Below are 21,585 nucleotides of genomic sequence, written 5' to 3'. Positions count from 1 at the left end.
ATGGGAAGAAAAACTGAATTTGGCACAAGCTCCCAAATTGTTGCCCAGCGCAAATGTCAAGTTCAGATACTGCGAGTGATTTCTGTCCTCAGAGTGTACTTTTGGAATAAAACGTCCAGTATTTCCACCTCACTCAGAATAAAATTGCTAATGTGAGGCTTTCTAAAATGTCTGCAATCTTTCACACACACAGACCGACTCTCGTGCTCTGCTGAGCTGTTACACCTGTGCATGTGGTGTTACCTTTGAGCTCAGTAAATACCCTCAGGTGCATATAGTTACATCCTGGTGTGCTCCAGACAGCTTCCTCCACTCTGTCTCCCTCTTACTGACCTGCTCTCTTCCTCAGTCTGACTGGCAGTAGTTAAGAACGAACATGACCCTGACACTGACTTCTGCCAACCAATTGGATGTCTTTTTAAACGGTGAGTCAAAAATGAAACATCAACATTAATTCCCTGCTAAATGATCCCCCTGAATAATGGATGAGGGCACATGGAGATATGTAGATTTCCACCTTCTACCTTTGTGAGCCTAATTGCTGCCATTCAAGCACGTCTGAAGTTGGCAGACATGGCTACTATCAGTCAATAATGTTGCCTAAGCCTGTATCAAAGGGTAGCCTTAGCTGTCAGAGATCCCTTACATTAGCTGCTTGAGCAGGACATCAAAGACCAAAAATAAAACTGTGATGTTATTCATACTTGCACATCTGAAGCTCGCAATGGGCATAATGCACCTTAAAAGATGCTCTCGTGGCATAAAAACACGCTGCGGTGCAATACGCATCAGTCTTATCTTGAAGCTGAACACATTCCAAAGATGTTGCAATCCCCCTTACATGCAGAGCACACACACACACACACACACACACAAGAAAAAGATTTTCTTACCTTGGTCTGGCAGCTGGCAAACATTGGGGGGGACAGTCATGTTCAGCACGTCGTTGACAGCCGTGTCAACATAGTGTCCTCTCTGGACGTCATGTTCACTGTCGGTCTGGTCGCTCTCCTCGTGGCCGCTGTCCTTCAGACTGTTCCCCTCCAGGTCTTTGAATGTCGATGTGCTACATGGGGGCCAAAAGGGAGGAAGGAGAGGGATATGTTGATTAACTGTCACATCACCTGCTTTCACATGCTCTCCTTGGTCCCCGTGTCTGTGATGGTTTGTGACGAGCTGTCCGTCTTTCTCTCTCTGTCCTTTTAAAAACATTTTTTTATGGCCTTTCTATTTGCCCTTTTACAGGCTCTGTCTCCATGAATCCAAAACAGACCAATAGTGATTTTAGCTGTTGTTGTTGTTGTTGTTGTTGTTGTTGTTGTCTTTGTTAAATAGTCCGCTTTTGCAAAGAACAAAGCCTTGCTCCAGCTCCTACGCATGTAGTGGCCATACAACAAGAAGGAAGTTTAAAACTGTTGAAAGCCTTTTTGGATTAGGTGCACTTTTTTGTTCTAAACTTCACAGACAGCGTGGCAGCGATGGGGCGTCTCGCACAAGGACATTTTTGGATGGATGCTCTGACTTCAAGGACATCGCATTGAACAAACAGGAGGCACTCGCTCACTACAATCAAACAAATACTGCAGTAATCAGGAATTCCTGGAAGGAAGACGGATGGAGGAAACGCTGGAAGCATACAAACTGAGCATCTGTCTTGTTTGGGGCTCACAGTCAATAAAGACGGTGGGGTGGGGGGGGGCACAATCAACAGCTGCACAGTAACAGCATGATTTCCCTTCATTTGATTTCCATCCCACTGGAACAAATTCTGCTTTACAAACAACACTAAATAGGGGTGAATATATGAACATGTGTTCTCTTAGGAGAGAAAACATATATGGGTGAGTCATAGAGAGGGGTGAAAAGAGGTTAGGAAGAAGAGGAACGAGTCAACAGAGGAGAAAATGAGAGTAAATAAATGTGTGCAAACAAGAAGAAAGGTAGAGGAAGTGAAGGACAGTACAAGGTAGCCGCATTCCCAGACCCAAGTCTCACATTCTCCAGCCTGGGAGAGAGGACTGCAGGTAATGCCTGCTCTCTGATGTTATCACTGTAATTGCACCTGTCCCAGACCAGAGGCTCACTGGCTCCTGAGGGATTTCTTTGTAGTGTGCTGCAGAGGCCCAAACTTGAATGCTCTTTGTTTACATTAATGCCGGGAATCTTTTTTTTTTTTTTTTTTGTAAGGGGAAGGAAATTGCCATAATAGGTTTTCAAAAGGCCCGGATGGCCTCAAACAAAATGAAAGACTGGAATGTTACATAGCTGCAGGTAGAAAGGAATAATTGTAGTTTTCTAAATGAGCCCGGTTACAAAACCCTGACTGGAGGGAATTATTATATGACCCCCCCCCCTCACATCCCAACCTCCAACCCGGCATTCCTGCAACCTAATCCAATATCCTGGTGTCAGGAAACACAAAGAGCAGCGAAAACATTTATTCTTACTTCTTCAGCCAAGACAAAAATGACATAATTATTATCTATTTATGAATATATTTATGTTTTGAAAAGCAGAGTGTAATAAATAACTTGAGAAATCTCCTGAATGTCATTTAATCACTGAGTGGGTGTTATAAGCCTGAAACAGATGCAGTTCAAGCCAGATGTTTTGCAAATGAAGCAAATTACAAGAAAAGTAATAAGGTTATCTCTAAATTTGTAAGGTATTACTTGCTTATTCTGCTGCTATGTGTAATCTAATAAATGTGTGGCTCGTTTCAACAAATGTACTAAACGCACTACGGAGAAATGCTATTCATCCCAAAACTCTTATCCTCTCACTGCAATTAAACTGAATGGAAAACATGCAGGAGCACATGCAAACTGCTGCAATAGTAGCTGTGCACTCATTAGATTAAACAATTACAGATAACAACGGTAACGAGGTGCTGGTAACAATTCCTAATCAACACATACCTTTTAATGAGGTGGGCTCTGCTGTTCACGTAACTGGAGTCAATGGAATAGTTCTCCGTCTGTAAAAAAACGATACAGGGGGTGGGAGGGTGAGTGGGTGGGGGGGGGGTGGTTGAGGGATGATGGGGGGCAACAGAGAGAAGTACTTTTAATAATGGAAGCAACCAAAATAATGTTAGCAGTAATTGGCTTTCAGTTTAAATGTTTTTTTTCCACAATGGCCCCGGTGAGCAGCCTCGACTTTCAAAGGGCTGCATCCCATTCTCTTTCAAAGCACACACACAGAGAGGCTGACTGGGGGTTGAGAGCTGAGGAGAGTGCCGCAGCGAGCGCAGCCTCTCGTCTCCTCATCACCCTCCCCGCTCTCCATCCCTTGCTCCATCCCCTCCGCTGCCGGTCAGCCCACCGTCTTTGAAATGGAGTCATTAGGACGGACGGGCGATCATGCAGACAGAGGGAGAAGAAAAGTTTCCCTTTCTTTTTCTTCTCTGAACTCTTCACTTTTTACCACGTCTGAGAAGATATTAATGTGAAAATATTAAATAAATAACTGCAAGAGAAGTAGATGAAATTAAGAGTGTACCAGGGGAATCTTAACTCCGCAATTGCAGATGAAAAGACTTTTAGAATATGCATGCGATAGATCTCTGACCCACATTAGAGAACACAGTTCAAAGGCACCCTACATTCATTTTTTCTCCAACATGTATTTAGCAAGGAGAATGTCGAGTAAGAGCACATGGACAGAGGAGTTAGTGTACACTGAGCAGGTAGCCTCTCCTGCGTCTGCCAAGCTTCTACTCACACTTGGTAAGATGTCAGGGGGCCAAAGGGTATCAAAGCCTCTCAAAGGACTTCCCCAGTCCTGCGAAAAGCCAGGATACGACCCTTTCGACAAACTTTGATAAGATGCAGGTGTTTTCTGCAGAAAGAAAGCAGAGCCTTCACTTAAAATTCCACGGCGCAGATATTGTATCCTGATAATAAAGCTGAGAGTCAAATGGCAGACTTCCGAGGGAAGTCTACACAACCGATATCAAAAGCCCTGTTGGAAAAAAAAGTCACCTCTACGATAAGGAAGGTTAATGCAGGCACTGGAGCACAGTTGCTGATTATCAAGCCAGCTACACATTTGACACAGGCCTGCTGTTGAGGTAGCAGCGGCCCGGCGCAGCTGTCATACATGGTGACCAAACAGATTTGGATTTAAACTCAATATGCGACGGTGCGCAGACGCTCCTTATTAGATGTTAATGGGGTTGAACATTCTCAACTTTTTCGGCGTTGGCGTGGGAGTGAATCCACAGTGCCGGGGAGTCTGAGCAGCGAGGACGGGGGAAGCAGTGGAAATGTCAAACATTAGTCCCCGTCTTCTTGGATCTCTTTTGAAAAAAAAAAGAAGAAGCATAAATAGATAAATAAAAGTGATGCTGGCAGATCACAGCAGCCAATGTGAGGTGTTTACCTCCGGCAAATAGCTCCCCTGACCTGATTGCAGTCTATGAAAAATGGAAGAGCTTGTTAATGCAACCAAATACATGTCCACGTGTGTTTATATTCCTGCTATTGATGCCATTTGCTCAGGGCTTCAAAGACCACATATGCAGTGCGGCATTATTATCTGACTGGTGCTGACGCTGCTCTTCTCTCTTTAGTTGCAAACTTTGAGGAACTCGTATGTATGTCAGAGATGTAGTTATCGCTCCGTTTTCTCAAAGGCGCATAGGTCTACCTTCAATCATTAGGAGATAATCTTTTTTTTTGCAGGCAGTCTGTATAATGATAGGCAACAATGCGAGGGCAGGCCTCTGATCGGGGCTCGCTAAATTATGATGCAATGTGTTTGCGCTGAAGGTTAGCATCATTCTGTCTCCCTTTACCATTTACCCCTAATTAAACTTTAACTCATTAATACAGAGAGGATAATTCATAAAAAGGAATTTAATTAACATTTTATTATTAGCTCTTAATTTGGAGCACACCATGTTTGTTCTCTTGTATTACCCCTGACTCCTTTTGTTCCCGTTCAGCTTGACTCCATTAAATATCAAAGGTAACTGCAGCGGCAACACACTGCAACTCGGATTGGTTATTAATGAATGATTAACACACACTACTTCATGAATGTATAAATCGTGCCACGCACACGTTTTAGCCAAGAATAATATCCTTCTCTTTAAAGATTTATAGATATAAAACGCGTCCATCATAGATCAATAATGTTTTGTGCTCCCCTGAGCTCCACTTTGGTCCCAGTGAACGCAAATTAAACGGCCTCATCTCCTACAGTGGCTGCACATCCAGAGAGAGTCTAATGAAAATGCAAGGCATGAGTAACAAGGGGAAAACTTCATTTAAAAGACAAGATAGAACATTTCTTGTGAATGTCACTCTGGCTGCAGCCTGTAATTGGTTTGGACGGCAGGTTCTGTGTAAGCACGGCCTGGAGAGGAAGGTATGCCCCGGCCAGCTCTCAAGCTGTTCCAGTCCAGGAAAGGAACGGCACTCTCCATAATGCAATTCCCTCACAGGGATTTTACATGGAGCGCTCATGAGTGTGGAGGAGGTAAAACCAAAAGACACTCTTCATAGTATTTCTTTAGTTTGGCTCATGTTCAACACAGCAGCTACTTCTTAATCAAAGGTGGATATATCCACAATTCCTCTATTTATCAAATTGTCAAGGAGAATAAACAAGCACCCCCCTCCCCCCCATGAGGAAATAACCTTGGGCATTGGCGAGTCACTCGAGTGCCTATTCTGAGGACGAATCGGATGCATTAGCACAGGCTTCCTGTAAAGAAATGTAATGTCTTCCCCCACATTTCTAACCGACCTCAAATTGGAGGACATGTCAATATGTCTTGCTGGGAGGTCAAGTTTCAGGCAAGAGGATGAGGACTGCTTAACTACAGCGAGGACGCCACAAATGGCTATTTAATCAGGTTGGACAATGTGTTGTTGTGATCTGACCGGCCCCAGTTTGGCGGCTAGAGCCACTCTATCCCCATAATTATTGTTCCGTTTCATCTGGAGGACTAAAGGGAGGATTGTAGTCCCCGCTGTCGCTGGGTGACTGATAGGTAGTGTAAGGATGAGTGGGAAGGGAAGTGGAAAGAAAGTGGAGAGATCGACAGAGGGTGAAGGGGAGGAAATGGGTGAGACTTGACCTGCGGGAGACTCGCGGTCCAGCTGCTGCAGACCAGTAGCTTTCCCCTTGTCACCCTTTGCTCATCTCTCCAGTAAAACCTGAGTCACAGGGACGATGGGCTCGCCTCTCTGCCACTGAGAGGAAAAGCAATCTCCTCGCCTAGTTGCTGCCGTAAGATTTGATTTGCCTTCCTCCCAGCGTGACAATTGGTTCTGTAGTCTGGATGCAAGTGTATTCATTGTGTGGGGGAACGGGGAGCACCAGAGAGAAGAGGAGGGGTGTGGAGTGAAGACGCCAGTTGTTACACCAGTAAACACCCGACAAGTTCAGCAGATGTCACACAGATAGGAGAGAGAAAGAAAAAAATGTCACACAGCTGCCCTACTGTATGTATTACTGAGGCTGATACTGCGCCGAATAACATTTAAACAGGGAAGCTAGAAAAATATAGACAGCTGCAGCGACATGCACTGATAACATACTGTTTTGAAAAAGATAAGCAGTCTTTGCCAGGCCGTATCTTTGTCTGCAATAATTACTGTTTACTAAATTACAAGATTAAACCTGGTTTAAGAAGCAGTCAATCTTTTAAGCAAAGTAAACATTTGAGATAAAATGGTATACATCAGATGAGAGTTAAACTGCTCGAAAACAGAAGGTATTGAAGCAGGGTGGGGCGGGTTGTACAATGCGTCTAAAATAACTGAGCATCTAAAAGAAGAAAACTTGATTGCGGCAGTGAGCGTGTCATGTCTGTCATGGATGCAACTCTTTAACGTCGCCCATTTAGCTGACGGAAAACATCAAGCTGCGATTGTTGTGGAAACAAAATGCTCTTTCTGACGCACTAAAATGCACAGTTTAAAACATACAGAACAAGACGAGACAGAATCAATTAAAACTGTCAGATCAAATTTCGCCGCTTCATTCTGTGTCTGAGAAGTCGGGTGTTGTGCCTCAGACTTCGTTTAGTGTTGCTGCAGCTCGCTCGCGGATTCCCCTCGGTCGCGGAAGGAAACGTTACACATAATGTGCCTTGTTATTGATATCCCATTGCTAAAGGAAGAGATGGAGAAAGAGAGAGAGAGAGAGAGAGAGAGAGAGAGAGAGAGAGAGAGAGAGAGAGAGAGAGAGAGAGAGAGAGAGTCAGGGAGAGTCAGGGAGTTTACAGGCCAGCTGCAATTAGAAAATGAAAAGGCTACATTACCTAGGTTTGGTTGTGAAAGTAAAAGAGCAGTAAGAAAGAGGAGGAAAATCTAAATAAAAAAACACACTAAAGGATGCCTTGTGTCTGAAACTGCCTGTTTACAGATACATGTATTCACCTCATGTCATTTTGCACTGAGGATGCAGAGTAGTGTGCGTGTGTGTGCGTGTGTCCGTGTGTGTGTGTGTGTGTGTCTGCGGGAGACGTTCTCATCCTATACACTGCGACGATGAAAAGAAATGCCTCACTTTGAGCCTCTTGCACATTCACATTCTTGCACACACAGACTCTCTCTTTCTGCTTCCCTACAAAAGCACGGCTCCAACAATCCCTGACTCGCGGGGCTGAGCTGGCGCCCAACCACATCGCCTCTGGGTCTGCACCCAGCAGCACCTCTGAGCAGCTAACGTTCGGTCTGTGTGACACCCACGACGAAGACACAGACCACCAAGGCACCTGCTCGGAGTGGGTTTATGTGTTGTTTATTTATGTGAGACGGGAGAGGCGCTCCTTGGCCTGTGAGCTGGCCGTAACCCACCACCCCTCTGCCCCGAAGACCATCATCACCACCTTTTTTCCGATTATAGAATTTCCCATAGATCCTCTGCCATCTGGTAGATTATAGATTTCCCTTTTCCTTCATAGAGGGCAGGCCCCTAAGGGAGGATCAGCGGTAAAAAGGGTGAAAGAGTGCCTGAGGCACAGCCGTGGTTGTGGATGAGATTACATTTTCTATTTCTGCCTGCTAAAGTGGGCCTGCCGTGATGAATACAGAGAGTTGTTACCATTTAATATCAACTGGCTCCCCTGCAAACTCAAATTATACACAATCAATTGTGACAGAAGTGCACATGTGTGACAAATAACCTGTCACATTCTCTGCATCATTTCACTTCATCACCCATCAATTCACCCCAAACCCAGAAGCCCATTTGGGAATCAATCATGTTATGAAAGTGAGTGATTCTGTGGTCAAAAGGTTTTTAAAAGCTCCCTTGCTCCGCTGCAGCGTGTACATTTCTGCAGTCTTTGTGACTGGTCAAAAAAAAACAACAACCGGGTGGATTGAGGGCTATTATGAGGTCAATTGTGTCCTTGGCCACAATGTGTTAAGTGTCGAGTATTGTTTGAGCAAACTAAATAACAGCTCCTCTAAAACACAATGAAACAGATTCGCAAACACAACACTCCTTCCTGCTTACACTTCCTCCTCATTTTGCTGGCCTTTCCGTGTGAAATTGAACAAATATTTGCTCATCTGACCAGAACAATCCCTTCCTGCGCTCATAAAGTGAGGAAAAGGGCCAAAGCACTAAAGCTATTGCTTGTTCCACCTGTGCATCACCCCCACAGAGGAAGCGGCGCAAGACAATGTGGCTGTCTTTTATTCTGAAACAGAGACAACAGTCCAGACCAGTCTCCATGTCACTCAGGCCTACAGGCTCCACAGAAGTCCAGTTAGTAGAGATGTGATTAATTATACATACATTGATAGAAACAACATTCATTATTCATGAGCTTCTCAACGTCAAAGCTATTTCCCTCCCTTTCAGCATGATGAAAAGATTTTAAATAATAGGCCCCCTCTGCAGACGTCTGCATTCCAGCGGAGTCGGCTGACGCTAAAGAGGCTTAAGTCAGAGCTGTTGTCTTACCAGAGAATCACCGCTCAGGACCAACATGTTTCAAACTGTTGGTGGCTGTGCGGGTTCCTGGGACTGTGTTTTTGTTTTGTCTTTGTCTGAAGAGACCAGGGTGGTGCTTTTAAGCCTTTTAGATGGAAGGTATGGTGTCCACGCACAATGAATAGGCGTCTCCCGCTGCACCGGGCACACAAGGCTGGGTAGAGCTTCATTTAACACCTGTTCAGCGTTCATGTCGGCATGTTTCTCCAGGCTCATTCTATCTCCACGTCAGAAAGAAAACTAGAGTATCTCTATGAGATTACGACACACGGTTTTGCATAGTAAAAAGGGAGGAGGAAGGAAAAAAGACTTTACTATCTCGGCTGTTTCCTAAAAGAAATCGGCTTACTTTCCTTAAAGCCTGTAGAGCCAAATCAAACTCAAATAGCAGGCACTTCCCCTTTAGGCAAGTCTTGAGGGATTTTCTTTAATTTGGATGTCAGACCGAAAAGTTTTCACACTCACTCTCATCCCAAAATCCATTAATGTGTGTATGGTACCACATGAGAGAGGTAGGTAGTAATTCTCTCTGGAACAGACTCAGGAAATGTTGAGTGGAACATATAATCCAGGTAGATTAATTGTTTCCAGGAACCACTGTGTAAGTAAATAAGCACTCCGAACATGTGTTTTTAACAGTCATTTCATTAGAAGAGAATTACTAGATAGCATCTTCTGTTTCCCAGTTGTGCCCTATATTAGCCAGTGTTGAGGGAGGGGGGAAGGGGAGCATGCTAAATTAGTGCACACGGATTCCCCAAAGGTTTCTCCCACCTCCCCTGGGCCGGGCCTTAAAAATAAACATTCAGAGACACTGCAGATTATGTAAACACTTCTCCTAAATGCTTACATGAGAGCAGTGACTGAATACACTGCAAAGCTTTGAGTAGCTTTTGAAATCAGTAGACTTAGAATTACATTTTTGATTAACTCAAAGCACATGAGGACGACAGGGAAGAGGTCTGCGAGCAGAGCTGATCAGCTGGCGCTCCACAATATGGTGGAGCGCGGCGCTCGGTGCGTTTTCTCTTAGCAGCTTAAAAGGTGGCCGCCAGTCGCATCACTACGGTGCAGCTGTAGTCTCCCCGTCTCCCTCCCTCTCTCCTGTTCTCTCACTCACTGTGACAAGGCATCTTTCCAGACATTTTAGTTGGATGGAGATTTGCAGCAGCTCATTACAGACTGGGAGGCTCCGTGAGCGGATGTAGTCACTCGGAGATGGATTGAGTGGGTCTGTTTATTGACATGCCTTAATCTGACACTGGGTAAAGGGAATGAGTCACCGCCTCCAGACACACTACCACATCACAGCCACTCCAGCAAATGGGGAGGCAGCACCCAGGACACAAGAGGAACTTCATCAGCGCTCATTAATCCAACTACCCCAGGCCACTCGCTCAAACAAACCGTGTTTACACTGCGTGTTGGCGGGATGGAGGGGTGATGGAGCTTTTCAAAGGGCATGTGTGCAGGTGCTCAGATCCGCAGCGCACACACATAAATGCGAGAACTGTCGCGCCACACACACACACAAACACACACACACACACAGACACACATACAAACATGTACTCCAGCGCATCAAAAAGAAACCCGCCCTTCTAACCCACAACCCCCTAAACACAATATCGGTTTACACCAGCTGCTAAAACTCAGTTGGTGCACTTTGTCTCACAAATCAGAGCTGGTGCACAAATCATGGGTGGACGATTGGGCTCCATGCCAAAAGTACGTATCACAGAAAGGGGCTTTTTATTGAACAGATGGGCATATAAGATCTTTTTGCTCGCGTCATACGAGGCTAGTCCTATCCGTGATCCAGCTATGGAAGCCTAGTTAGCTTTTTGATCCTGTTAGCTGGTGCTTCAATGTGTATCACATCTGGTGCTAATATTTGGGATGGTCTTTCTAGGCAGCTGTCAGCACCGACCAGCTTGACAGCAGAGTATTAGGTGCTTGCACATCATCACTTAAATCCGGCTTGTTAACAGGACTGTGACAGGCTGCCATCAGGGCACAGGAAGAACAAAGCAGCATCCGACGCTTAGTAGTCCAACGCTACGGTTTGTTTTCCACCACACTGTTGTTTCGTACTCTGTCTGAGGACGTGTGAATCCTCTTTATTTTACATTTACCAGTAAATATACGACAAAGAAAAAAAGGAAATCTAAACCCCGGCAAAAAAAAAACAAGAAATATATGTGGACCGTGTAAGCCAGACACAAACAAAAATAAATCTTTCTCGGAGAAATGCTTACATGGACCCACTGACGCAAAGGCAAAACAAGCAAAAGGAAACAAACACTGTCACAAACGGAATAACGCAACACAAATGTACAGCGAAACGCACATGTTCACACACACACACACACACACACACACGCAGTACAGTGGCAGTGGGGCAGAAAGTCGGAGCGGGCCTGCTGTCGCCTCCGTCAGGGACCGGGAGCCGAGCAGCTTGAGAGCAGGGCCAGTGGAGAGGGGGCCAGATGCAGCGGGCTTGACCCACTCATTCGTGAGGGTGGGGCGTGTTTCAGCTGCCGAAACACACAGGGATTAGCCGCACTGACTTCATTTAATTTAATTTGCATTAGGGCCGTCTTTGGGGGCAAACATCGTTTTTCACTGCGGGGGGATATAGAGGGTCGTGGAAAACAGCAACAGACGGTGAGTCTTTGCCTCCTGCAGTGGATTCACAAGGGAAGCACGACACTCTATTCCCAGACCTTAGGCACACACACACACACACACACACACACGATCGCACACACAAACACAGGCACAGGCGCATCTTGATTCTCCCCTAATTATGTCTTTATTATGAAGTCAAATCTATGCAATTGAAATGCATCTTCAACCCTGCATCCACCTTTCCGCAGCTTGATTTCTTGAAATGAAGACCTTAAATCCTTTTGTTCTGCCACCATAAACAACATGTAGTAATTTTCGTGCTCATCAAAGCTCTGCTTTGTGCGCTTGTGTGTCTCTTGTTTCTGAGTGTTGTGAACACACACACACACACACACACACACACACACACACACACACACGTACACTAAGCTGTTATCTACCAAGAACATATCTTAGGGGTGGATGTTTATCTGTGCTGATGCAGATTGGAGTTCTCTTTGTCTCAGTGCAGTGGTACATAATATTATTTGTCCTTTGTTTATTTCTCCTCCACTGATACAGTTTGATATCCTATAGCAGAGAAATCATTTTAGATACCGCCAGGCATCTAATGGGCTTTTACTTGTAATCTGGGAATTTAATAAATGAAAGAGAGAGGGAAAAATCTGCACACAATCGAATAATTTAAGTCCCCATTGTATTGTGTGGAACATTACTTACACTGTTAAGCAGAAGGAAATAACTGCAGTGAGTGAGTGAGTACCCAACATGCCTCCTCACAATTTACAATAGCCCTGTGGAGAAATAGTGCAGCGATCAGCCATCAAGTCTGCTGTAGCCCAAGCCTGCGGTGATATGAAAGCTCCCGTTCTGTCTTGTGCAGGTGACATGGTCTAGGAGAAAGGTAATGTACCATGCACTGGGAAAAGTAGTTTTATTACAAAACATCCAACAAATAAAGGAAAAAAAATGTGTGAGCTGCAAAAGCACAGCTTTGTCTCTCTCTGCTACACAGGAAGGACTGTCCTGCTGGAGCCTGTTCAAGACTATCAGGCGCTCACTATAGCAATCTTTCTTTTTTTTCCCTCTCTCTCCCTCAGCCCCTATCAAAAGATGTTACTGTGTAAAATGTCAAAGAAAAAAAGCAAGAGAAGTAATCTCCTTCTCCTTTTTGATCGCAAGTGGAATAATTGGAACCCTCTTAGGCTCATTACACGAGTTGCCCGCCAGCCAAAAGACGGCTCCAACTGCCCCTCTTCATTCATGTTGGAGCTTTGAAAAATATCGCTTCCTCTAGTAACAACTCTTTATGAGATGCAATGACTAGAGGTCCTGGTACCTACACTAACGGGTAATCCCACAATGCCTTTGAAAACACAGCTTTCAACTACCACTGTCAAACATCGATTCAGAGGAAACAGCAACAATCTGGCTCTGTAATAATGTCATTATGCATATTGCTCTGCACTTCTCAACCTCTCTGTTTTTTGGCAATGCCGTTCTCCTCAATTACATAAGGTATTCCATATGTGTAGTGAGTTAATTTCAACCCCTATTACTAATAACCTCATCTTCATTGTTATTACAACTACGCTTGTAATTATTGTGACTCTAATTACTATTACTGTATTACCCAAATTAACCTTATTCTGGATTTAGATCACCTGCACTGACGGTAGCCAAGACATGCCTTTGAAGAATGGCACCAATGTCCCTTCAGATAAATCCAGTATAATTAGCTGTGTGCCTTACAGGGCCAGTGTGATGGTAATAATTAGAGCTACTGTAGCAAAGGTCATGCAAAACAATTTAGAGAGGATGCTGGCTGCATGGGTAATAGGATGAGAGGAGGAGCGAAAAGAGGAGGGGGGAGCGCAGATGAACGCGATGTGATGATCTTCCAGAGACAGAAGACGTATGGTCGTTACTTTACCTCTGCACTCGGTTCATTTTTTAACCAATGCTCTCGAAATAATAGAAATTGAAAAGCCGTTTTAATGGCAAGTAGACTCTCAGCTAACGTAGTTTAAATGGATCCATGATTAGATTTGAGGAGAGTGCTACAGGGTGTATCTGTGAACTCGTATCAGATGAAATCGATTGGCTGCCTTTGAGGTGTGATAGCTGCCCCGTCACCCTGTTGTTGCATCTGTTCATTAGCTCCGGTTTAATGTGCTCATGCTCACCCCTCAGTTATTGTTATTCGTTGAGAGATGAAGAGCGAGAGGTGTGTTGCTTCTTCCAGTTGCACAGGTTAATGAGATGAGTCAAAAATGGCGACACTGAGGTAAACAAGTACTCACACTAAGGTACTTATATTTCTGCTCCCGCCTATGTGGCTTGGCGCTCTCTGTAACTCCCGAGAGGAGAGCCCAGGGTTCATAGCCTGGATCCACCAGGAATTCACTCCACTCCCTCACCTCACCACCATCACACCCCAATGAGGCTGACAGTCAAATATAGCATCTCAAACAACACATATGCCTCTGTGTGCTAGATTGGTCTCTATTCCCCTGTTGCCACACCCCCACCCACCCACTCCACCTCCCCCACGCCCAACAACACTTCATTAGCAGTGAGTGATACAAACAGTTTAAACTGTCAGTATAAACCATTTCTATATATAGCTCCTTTCTTTGTCAATAGCACCTGAACCGTGACACAGCTGCGTAACAAATCAGGGATTTGTATGTTTTAACTCATTTATCATCAATGTAATTGACATTGCAGTAAAAACATTACTGTTTTTGTTTTAGATGTTTGCATGTTTTTTTTCCTGGCCTGTAGCCAGCTCATTGTTGTCATTTATTTCAGTGCAGCATTAAAGAGATAGTTTGACATTTTGGAGAAATTGGCTAATTCACTTTCTTGTAGAGACTTAGATGATAAGACTGGTATCACTCGTATCTGAGCCAGGAGACAGTTAGCTTGGATTTGCATGAAGACCTGAAACAGCTAGCATTTGTCCAAGAGGATACAATTCAACTGCCAGGCTCTCTGAGGCTCATGAATAAACTAAAGCTGCATTTCTTCTCAATGATTGGTTTTCTATAACTAAAGTTGTGGCTAGCACCTGGTACTGTCTTTGGTAACACCTCTGGCAAGGTTCTGAGCGAGCTGAGCAGATGCTGGAAGGTGGGATTAAAACACTTCTGATCACTGATTGGTCAGAGAGCACGTCGTCACTAGCAGTTCACAGGACATCATGCACAAACTCCATATTTATTAATTGATCAGCTCACAATCATCCAGGAATCCGACCAACACTGACAAGGTGAAAACCAAAATGAGAAAAGGACGTGGTATCATAAGTCAGTTGAGTTGAGACAAGTCAAGCCACGCAATGGAAATGAGGCGTAACATGTTATATATCTTTGTCTGAAACCTCAAAACGTCAGGAGGTAAAAGTTGTGGTTTTGCTGAGGGTTATGTGTCGGACTTTTTCTCAACCGGCAGCGGTAGCAAACTGGAGTCTCTGCTGAGTGCCTGGCAACAACAACAAAAGGTCAAACTATTCCTTTGTGTAAAAAACCATGCAAAAACAGTAATATGATACTTTAACAGTGATGTTATTCTGGTGATTACTAGCACCACCACTGACACTAAAAACTGAGATAGTACATTTGGTCTCTACTATTTTTAATTTGTGATGGGATATGTTAAAATTAGGCAAAATACAATTGTCTGTCGTTTTAGATTGGATGAGTTTATCTTTGACATGCGATTTAGGGTATTCGTGTGGTCTCAGATCCATATTTTCTCTGCAACAAAGGCTGGAGCCATTTTGTGTCAAACAGTTCATAAATGTCTGTGTGAAAATGATTAAAGGCAACAAGCACAAAGTGCTGCAGGACATCTGATTTAGCCGCTTCATTCAGTTAGACTCAACTTACTGATGAAAATCACTGGGGTGGGAGCGGAGCCATGTGCTCAGATCCATATGCCTTTGTGACTGTGGGGGTTTAAAAACCTTAAATTGTGATTATCATTGATCTCATTCATCCAATGCCTAATCTCTGACTCATATCCGCACTGGCCACGCTGGGTGACGATTAACCATCCTCCCCCACATCTGAAGTCCCAAACAAGTGTTGAGGGAAGCAGTGATAAGCAGGTCCTTATCCTTTTAAAGACACTCCCGTAATCCAACAGTGAGGGAGGGAGGGGGCTTCAGCTTTAAGGGATTTAGTCTGGATTATAGCTAGTCCTCCAAATTAAACCAAAAGTCAGCTTTCTGGAGTTGCTCATGCAAGCTGCCGACTGGCTTGTTACCAGCATTACTAACAAGGCGAACGATGGAGGTCTATAATTAGAAAATGCTCTCATTCGGCCACCAGGCGAACACACATACGTAATTCAGAAGCAAATGTCGGCCAGTCTTCACCTAAACCGAATGTTCTGCCTTTTTCTCCCTTTTCACTTCCCAACTGACCTCCTGTGACTGCACTCAAAATGTCTTCCGTGCCGTGTACCTGACTCTCTTTGCCAACCAGCTTAGCCACAGACAAGCTTCTCAGCTAGGGCAAGGCTGCTCTGTCCCCATTGATGCTGCTTCCCATAGCAAAACAAGGCCAAATCTGGGGCTTAGAGGCTAAAATAATCATTACTGGGTAGCAAACAAATGAAAAGTCAGAACACCAACTCCCATGTCAGTCCTCCCCCACCACCCTTGGTATTTTGTCCGCTGTCCTATTGCACACAAACAAAATGAAATAGCCACGCATTAACATTTGCAGTGAACAACATTTTGGCCTCATACTGAAATGTGAGAGAAAAACAAAGCCTAGCATTCTACTTTTTTCTACAATATAAAATATAAGGAAGGAAAATGTGCATTTACACAACAATGTTAAAGGAATACATTCACTTTCTTGCTGGGAGTCAGATCTGAAGATGTGTACCACTTTTATTTGCAAGTAGAAATATAAAGCTGAAGAGAACTTAGCTTAGCATAAATACAGAAAACAAGGGGAAACAGGTGGCTTTGTTCTATCAAAGGAGATACATCTGCATACCAGCATTGCTAAAGATCACGACTGTAATTAACATATTAAATTTTTGTTTTTTTTAATTCGTACAAAAATATATGTCGGATGCTTTTCAGAAATATTAAAATATTCCTTCTGTTTCTCCTAAGGGAATGTTTCACCATTAAAGAAGCTAACTGGTTACCACTTTGTGCTAGAATAAACACATGAGGATAACGACTAGCATAAACACATCACAGAGTAATTTTCTAATCTGTCATTAAAAAATGTAAAAAGTTCATCTCCAGAATAACACATTTCCTAATTGTATCTTTTGAAATACATGACAATATTCCCTAAATGGTTTACGGAGGAGTGTCTTAAGTGAGTTCATGATTCCGTGTGGGAGCATATTTGTCGACACTTTAACGGTCCTTGCAGTCTGCTTTGATGTAACATTCCCTGAACTAGATAAGGGCGCTGAAACTCTGCTCCAATGACACTCCTGCCGTGTTTCCCGTCAGAGCCGTCAACCTCTCTTTTTCAAGCACAAAGATTATAAGCAATCTTTCCTTTTAACAAGTATACATATGCTGCACTCTCTTCTCCCTGGCTCGCCATAAGACCGACCCGGGAACCGGTACAGGAGAGTAATCTTGAAAATCGGCGGTCACTGGGGCAAGAGCTGCGCTCGGAGCAGTCAGACACTGCAGGCCAAGAGCTTTTCATTCATTAACTTGGCTGTCTATGCTGTGGTATGTCAAATGGTGGACGTGAGGGGAAAGTCAAACCTGATGTCCCCATTGTGCTCCGCAGCCAGACACTGACTGAACCGCGAATATTGTTTTCTAATGCCATAAGAGAGCACAAAGAGGCGGGTGAAGTCGTTATCAATTCCCTTGCAAGGCAATCATAACTATTATCATTAGTATTGTTTTCATCCTCCGAGCTCAGTCCGGAGTGGATTTCTAATCTATTCCCTGGCACACATTCTTGTCTTTCCAACTTGACCTGGTATCACTCGAGCAAAGACATGGTTTCCCGCCTCCCTAGAAACTAGATATGGGCGTAAATAATAGGCCAGGGCCATTTTATGAAAAGCTCTAATCCCAGGAAAACAAACCCAAGCAAAACAGGCCCACCTGAATTGCTTTCAGGAAAACTAGATAATCAAAATGCAAAACAGCCTTTGATAGAAAAATAAGCAGACTTCGAACAACAAATCCTCTACACCTATAACATCAGCAAATTCTCCCGCTGAACTTTTATTTGTATTCTGCGTTTGGGTTTTTAATGTAATCACACTGCACACGGTGCTCCATCAACGAGCTATTCTGATTCATGTCAGCCCGAATCAGACTGACTGCTTAAAGCTTTACAGACATCATGAATGAGAATAGGAGCCACACATAGAACACATTAGAGGTCCCACCATCTCCTCAGACAGGGGGACAATAGGTAGGGGAGCGGAGATAAAGGAGGGGGATAACAGGGGTGAAGGAATGGTTGACGTTGATCGGCCAGAGCAAAGGAGGAGAATGGAAGAAAAGAAAAGAAGAGGCCCAAGACACTGGCCACACAGGGCAAAGAGAACACGAGGGCTCTGAGAGGCCTACCCTCGGTCATAGCCCATTAGGCTGGCTGGGTGAAAATGCTCGAGCTCATTACATGCTCTGCCTCTGTTCTGCGGATGAACAATGCACAATTACGCTACCCTGCTGCTCCTCTTGCCATGCTGCTGCATGGCTCTGAGGCGGACGATATTGCCGCTATAGTGACTCGCCTGCCAACAACCCCTGTGCTCATCAAACATCCCATACATGTGCTCCCTAATGCGCATCCAGGTTTATGTCTAGAAACCAGAGCGCTGTATGAATTTACTGAAATGAAAGGAGGGGAGAAACAGAAAAGACGGCTCAACCACTGGAGCAAACCGAACAAAGGTTTAATGCAGCATTTGTGTGTGTATTACAATGATGTTTGCTCCCTTTTGTCTGCTCTGCCGTCTTGAAATTCTTTAAAAAGGTAGGCATTTGACAAAGGGACAAAGTCTTTTGTGTCCTGCTGAATTAAGTTTCACTCGATGTTGCAATTACTGTAAAGTCATGTGCTAACATACAGATCCAAAAATGAAGACCGTACAGTGGGAGCAGGCAACACTGCAAGTATGGTGACAATATCTGCAATGCAGTGAATAACTAAGCTGAGGATTCATCTATCTCACAGTAAATTGGACCACGAGAAGTCTTCCTCCTTTCCATTTTGCAATTATGCATGCAGAAGTTGACATTTAATGTGATGGGGGAAATGCTAACTAACATCCTCCTGCTCCCTCTTTGTTTTAGGGAGAGAGAAAAAAAACAGGACACTTGGAAAGGTCATTCTTCCCTGGTGTCAGAGCTGGCTGCTTGGAAAAGTTTCCTCTCACAGCGAGTTTTGTTACGTTCCAGAGAAAACAAACCCCAACATTTCGCTGTCACTCCAAAAGCATTGCATCAGCACTCAGGACAAAGCCCTGGGAACTCCAACGATGTGGCAACCAGTCCAGGTTCAGGTTAGGCTAAGATGAAAGTGGGAAAAAAAAAGCCTGATACCCGTGAATTTTAAATATTACCTTTTCTCCTATCTGAACTTTTTGGATGAAATTAGTTTTTGGCCATTCAAATCACAATTGTCATTATGAGAGAATTGTTATTACTTTTTCCTTGCTTGGTTAATCAGATTTGTTGCGTCGCAGATCAGAATTTTTTTTTAAAAACTCGACATAGGGGGCTGATTGCGAGTCCATTGTCACTCATATCTGTGAGGAGGGGCAAATACATTAAAGAGTTTATGTTTTTTTACACGGCATGCTAATACATATCGTACAAATGAAGCCATTTTCATATTTGTGAGCCAAAGCGACGGAGCCGGAGACACTCCACATGACATACACTGGATACAACAGTGAAAACACTCTTGTGAGCTTCCATTGCAAATAGATTCCACTCCTGGCTATAACAAGTCTTAGGATTTGTGTTTTTAAACTTGACCTTTTTTATCCTATATTAATGTAACTACAGGCGTTGTCAACCACAGGGAGAAAAATCTACATTAATGAGAGATGGGGTTACTTTTTGCATTATCCTCCTGGAGCCTTTCTTTTTCCCGAGACGTGTTTGGCTTTACTTGATCACCATCGTTTTGCTTTACATTTAAAACTGCAGAGATTTCAAACTCAGCAAAAACGACGAAAAGCTGGATATGATCACTTCAAAATGTTTTAATACACATTTTAGTAATGGTCAAGCTCTAATTGTTAACCTCCTTCCTGTGTGTTGAGAACAGAATATCGCATATTTTTGTCAGAGTTTAATTTGAGAAGTAAAAAAAACAACGCTGCGGGAAACTCATTTAAATGGGTAATTACGTGCACGCAGCATTGCTTACAGGGCTTAACAAGGTGCGTAATGATGTCCCCTTCCCCAGCGATAAACATCATCACAACGTCCATTTCCTTCACTCCATTTAGCCGTCTCTCATTTCCATGTGGACCCGTCAACCTATAAACCCAATGGCATTATCTCCCTCTTTGCATTTAGGTACGTCTCCAGTAAAAATCTTTTCATATAAATTGTTATAAAGCGACTGATGCCATTATGTGCCTGTCTTTGGTTCCACAAAAAAGAAAAAATCCCCTTCCTTTGATGTTTAATAGGTTTACAAGAAAGTTAATTCTTTCCACATGACATGGCTTTTAAAGTCGTTTCAAATATATTTGTATTTTTCAGTGCTGTCGTCTTGAAGCAAGTAAAGTCATCTCAAAAGATGGATGAATAATTAAGTTTATTAGTGCCATATGATTTGACTTCATTTTGATGTAAGCGTGTGCTTGAGTGTCTCTGGTGTATAACACGGCAAACAGAAAACGTCTGTTGTAGCGCACATAGGCTGCTGATGTTATCAAGATGTTCAACCATTTGATGATTTTATCCTGTACAGTCAAGACTTAAAAGAAATAGATTTAGGGAAAAATGTATGCTGAAAGCACTATCCTCTGTTATTACCACTTTCTGCATTTGTAGGTACAGTCAAATAATAATAATAATAGTTTTTTTTTTCAGGGTGAAAAACATAGTGTACCAATAACAGAAATGTGCCATTATTGCTTTTCTGTGGAGGTTGATATGGTTTCTGCAATAGAAATCGCCTCATCGCAACACGTTACAGAGAAAAAATACCATGTTTCAGGCAGCAGCAATACAGGTTGATGAAAATCATTGGCATTCTATAAATAGACCTCTCTCCCCTTCTTCCTTTCCGTCTCTCCCTGTTTCTCTAGGCCCTGCCGTTTCTCTACAGTATAGCTATTACTTCCTCTGCATGCTCCTCGGCAGTCACATGCGGTTAAGGACACATACAGGGACATGTGTACATCAGACGCTGTCACTCATGTGTTTTGACTCTTAAGCTCTTTGGCTGGATGCTCTGATCCCAACGAGAGGGTGGCAACCCGGCGGCCCCGGCTGCTTCCGACTGGCTGCCCGGGGTTGTTATGTCATTTCATTATACCTCCGCAACATCAAGAATGACGTGCAGTGATGGGGTGTGGCGGGTTGGGGTCAAGGCTATAAAAACCCAACCAAGTGTAAAACTAGCACTGGTTGTGCATGAAGTGAAAAACATCTTGTTGAGTAATGTCACAAAATCACCCTCCAGCTTCACCAGCTCTGTGTGTTAAACACAATGGGAGGAGCCAGCTGAGCAGCGCAATAAAGAGGGCACCGAGTACATCACTGTCACTCTGTTCATTTATTTCTGACAGACGAGGCTTTATTTCACCTTATAAACACTGACACTTGAAAAGTTGAGCGTGTCTGAAGTCTCTGCCTTACAAATAACCTCTCTAAATAATTAAGAGGTTCATCTGCCACTCAATCAGAGCACATCTGAAGCTTCTGGAGATGAAACGATTCATTCTCAAATCCGTTGAAAGGAGGAGACTTTAACGAATGCAACAATACACCTCCCACTCTTCAAATGCATG

The 21,585-nt window shown here is 43.7% G+C and overlaps 1 protein-coding gene across 7 annotated transcripts in view; it reads right to left on the bottom strand.

Moving 5' to 3' along the window:
- The window catches only part of pcdh19 (protocadherin 19), a 54,937-nt gene that overhangs the window by 22,111 nt on the left and 11,241 nt on the right, over positions 1-21,585 (bottom strand). For 4 of the 7 annotated variants that reach the window (XM_068595364.1, XM_068595368.1, XM_068595366.1 and 1 more), the window contains exons 3-4: positions 2,919-2,977; positions 894-1,066 (exon numbers count right to left, since the gene is read on the bottom strand). In XM_068595364.1, the coding sequence (XP_068451465.1) occupies positions 894-1,066; positions 2,919-2,977 (232 nt within the window). Of the gene's footprint in view, positions 1-893; positions 1,080-2,918; positions 2,978-21,585 lie in introns of all 7 variants that reach the window. The other 3 variants (XM_068595362.1, XM_068595367.1, XM_068595365.1) reach the window with 1 other exon arrangement.

Source organism: Clinocottus analis, unplaced genomic scaffold, assembly GCF_023055335.1.
Source record: "Clinocottus analis isolate CAN_PGR_092001 unplaced genomic scaffold, fCliAna1.0.p SCAF_10, whole genome shotgun sequence".
Classification (NCBI taxonomy): domain Eukaryota; kingdom Metazoa; phylum Chordata; class Actinopteri; order Perciformes; family Cottidae; genus Clinocottus; species Clinocottus analis.
The sequence above is the reverse complement of the archived record's forward strand: the minus strand, read 5'-3'. Positions and strand labels throughout refer to the sequence as shown.